This window comes from Sceloporus undulatus, chromosome 1, assembly GCF_019175285.1.
Source record: "Sceloporus undulatus isolate JIND9_A2432 ecotype Alabama chromosome 1, SceUnd_v1.1, whole genome shotgun sequence".
Classification (NCBI taxonomy): Eukaryota; Metazoa; Chordata; class Lepidosauria; order Squamata; family Phrynosomatidae; genus Sceloporus; species Sceloporus undulatus.
Window position 1 is genome coordinate 171334828 of NC_056522.1, and position 2725 is coordinate 171337552.

The 2725-nt window shown below is 37.7% G+C and overlaps 1 protein-coding gene across 1 annotated transcript in view; it reads left to right on the forward strand.

Moving 5' to 3' along the window:
• Positions 1–237, forward strand: part of SPATS1 (spermatogenesis associated serine rich 1) — a 55640-nt gene extending 55403 nt beyond the window's left edge. The window contains exon 8 of the mRNA XM_042447071.1: positions 125–237. Coding sequence (XP_042303005.1) covers positions 125–134 — 10 coding nt within the window. The 3' untranslated portion in view covers positions 135–237. The remainder of the gene's footprint in view (positions 1–124) is intronic.
• Positions 238–2725: the final 2488 nt, after the last annotated feature.

Genomic DNA, 2725 nt, shown 5'->3' on the forward strand with positions numbered 1-2725 from the left:
TTATTATTATTATTATTATTATTATTATTATTATTATTATTATTATTATTATCTTTTCTTATATCCCTCCTTTCTCCCAATATAGGGACTTGTAAATCTTTTACTACTATTTTTTTTTCCACAGGAGTGAGTGAGTGAGACAGAGACGACAGGCTCTAGCATCACACAGCCTATCTCCTTAGGCTACTGTACGTTTCAATTCTTCTTATAGCTGCCTTCAGTAACTAAATGGGATCTCTCTTATAGTGTGTCTATTCATTTCAACAAAACTGTCAGAGACACTGCCAAAGTTAATTATCCTCAACTTAGATGATAAATTCTGGTGCTTGGTACAGCAAAACAAGGCCAAGTAGTAAAAATGGGGTAAAATTCTGACTTTTGGAGGCTAGGTGAGGGTGTGATTGGCTATTTTTTGGCAAAAGAAAATTCTAACAAAAAATTAGGCACTCATACTAAGGAGAGATATGGCAAAACCAGTAAAGGGATGTAATGACTGAATCATCTCAGTAAAGCTTCTTGGAGAACCTATGGCTATTACCATAATTCAAATATATCATCAACCACATATGGAAAAGAAGAAGAAATACAGATTTTATGAAGGAGTCCAGGAAGAAATTGACAATATACCAACACAGGATGTTAAGCTAATCATAGACGACTGGAATGCCTAAGTTGGAAGCAAAGAGGAATCAAAAACAGTATACAGATTTGGATTAGGCAAAAGAAATAAAGCAGGTGAGCGTCTGATAGATTTCTGTGAAGCCAATAATCTATTCATTTGCAAACACCTTTTTCATACGGCCAAAGAGAAGGCTATACATATGGCAATACACATGGACATCACCAGATGGACAACACAAAAACCTAATAGATTATATGATCAGAAACAAAAGATGGAGAAGCTCCATTTTGGTGTCCAAGACTAGACCAGGTGCTGACTGTGGCACAGACCATTAATTACTTATTCCAAGAATAAGAGTAAAACTTTAAAAAAGAACAAAGTTGGCCATCATACCAATATTTGATCTGAACAATATTTCAACAGACTTTATTTACAATATAAGGAATAATGTGAAGTCGAAGGCTTTCATGGTCGGCATCCATCGTTTTTTTTTGTGGGTTTTTCAGGCTATGTGGCCATGTTCTAGAGTAGATTATTCCTGACGTTTCGCCAACATCTGTGGCTGGCATCTTCAGAGAATGATTGCCTGGAAAGGAGTTGGGTATATATATATTGTGTGACTCTGGGAAGGCAGGAGTGTATTGTTCTGTTGCTAATGGCAGGCCTCAGGGTGGGAGGGTATGCAAAAGAGGATAAGTGTCTGGTTGATTAGTGCTCATTGTCTGCTTGGAAACCCCTGACCCTGGGAGTTTTCTCATTTGCATTTGTTGAGTCTGATCTTGCAATTTTCCATATCTGTTGACATATGTTGGTTAGCACTGGTGTTGATTCTGTTAGTGTGGGTTGAAGCAATTCAACTAGTATATTGTCTGTTCCTGGTGATTTATTTTTCCTCATTCCTCTAATTGAAGCTTCCATTTCTCTTTTTACAATTTGGGGTTCGTCTTCATATGACTCTTTGATCCATGTGTCCTTGTCATCCCTTTTATATAGTTCTTCTAAGCATTGCATCCAGCATCTTTTTATTCATTCCTGGTCTTGAATTATGTTGTTTTTATTGTCATAGAGTATCCCGGTCTTTGGTTTGAATTTCCCTTTGATTTCTCTGGTCTTGTGGAACAGATCTCTTGTTCTTCCCTTTTTGTTGTTGTCCACTATCTCTCTGCATTGATCATTATAGTATTTGTCTTTACCTTTTCATACCATTCGTTGAACTGTAGCATTCGTGGTTCTGAGTTTGTTCCTGTCTCCTTTTTGTTTTGCTTGTCTTCTTTCTTTAACAGCTTGTAGTGTTTTATCTGTCATTCATGGTTTCTTCGCTATCTTTTTGACTACTGTTAGCATCTGTCTGCATTCTTCTTCTGACCATTGTTCTTCTGGTTTCTGGTGTGTTGTGCTTAGTAGTGCAAATCTGTTCCTTATATTCTCTGAAGATGCCAGCCTATAGCTATGGAAAACAAAATAATGGCCAACAGATTGCAAACAATCAATATACATCCCAATCTACAAAAAAGGAGATACAAAAGACTGCAGCAACTATAGGACCATAGGTCTAATTTCTCAAGCAAGCAAAATCATGTTCAAAATTCCGTAACATAGACTCCAACCATACATGGAGAGAGAAATCCCAGAGGTACATGCAGGATTCTGAAAAGGAATCCTGTACCACATTACAAATTAAGGACTACATTAGAAACATACAGTGGCTAATGAAGTGCAACAAGGAATTCCAAAAGAAAATTAGCATGCACTTTATAGACTATAGCAAGGTCTTTGACTGCATAGATCACAAAAGACAAGAGGCTACTGTCAGGATAGAACATGGAGAAACAGAATGGTTCTGAATTGGCAAGGGGGTCAGACAAGACTGCATCCTCTCACCTTTTCTGTTCAATTGTACGCAGAACAAAAAGCAGGACTGAACACAGGCCCTACCGTTTCCTTCTTCTTCCTTTTGCTGCGGACATAGCCCAAAAAGCCCTTTTTGTTGTTCTTAACCTCTCTAGCAAGCCTGAGTTCATTCTGTGCTTTAGCTTTTCTGACCTTATCTCTACACGCTGTAGCCTGATCATTCTACATGTAGACAGATCTAATAGGTGTGAA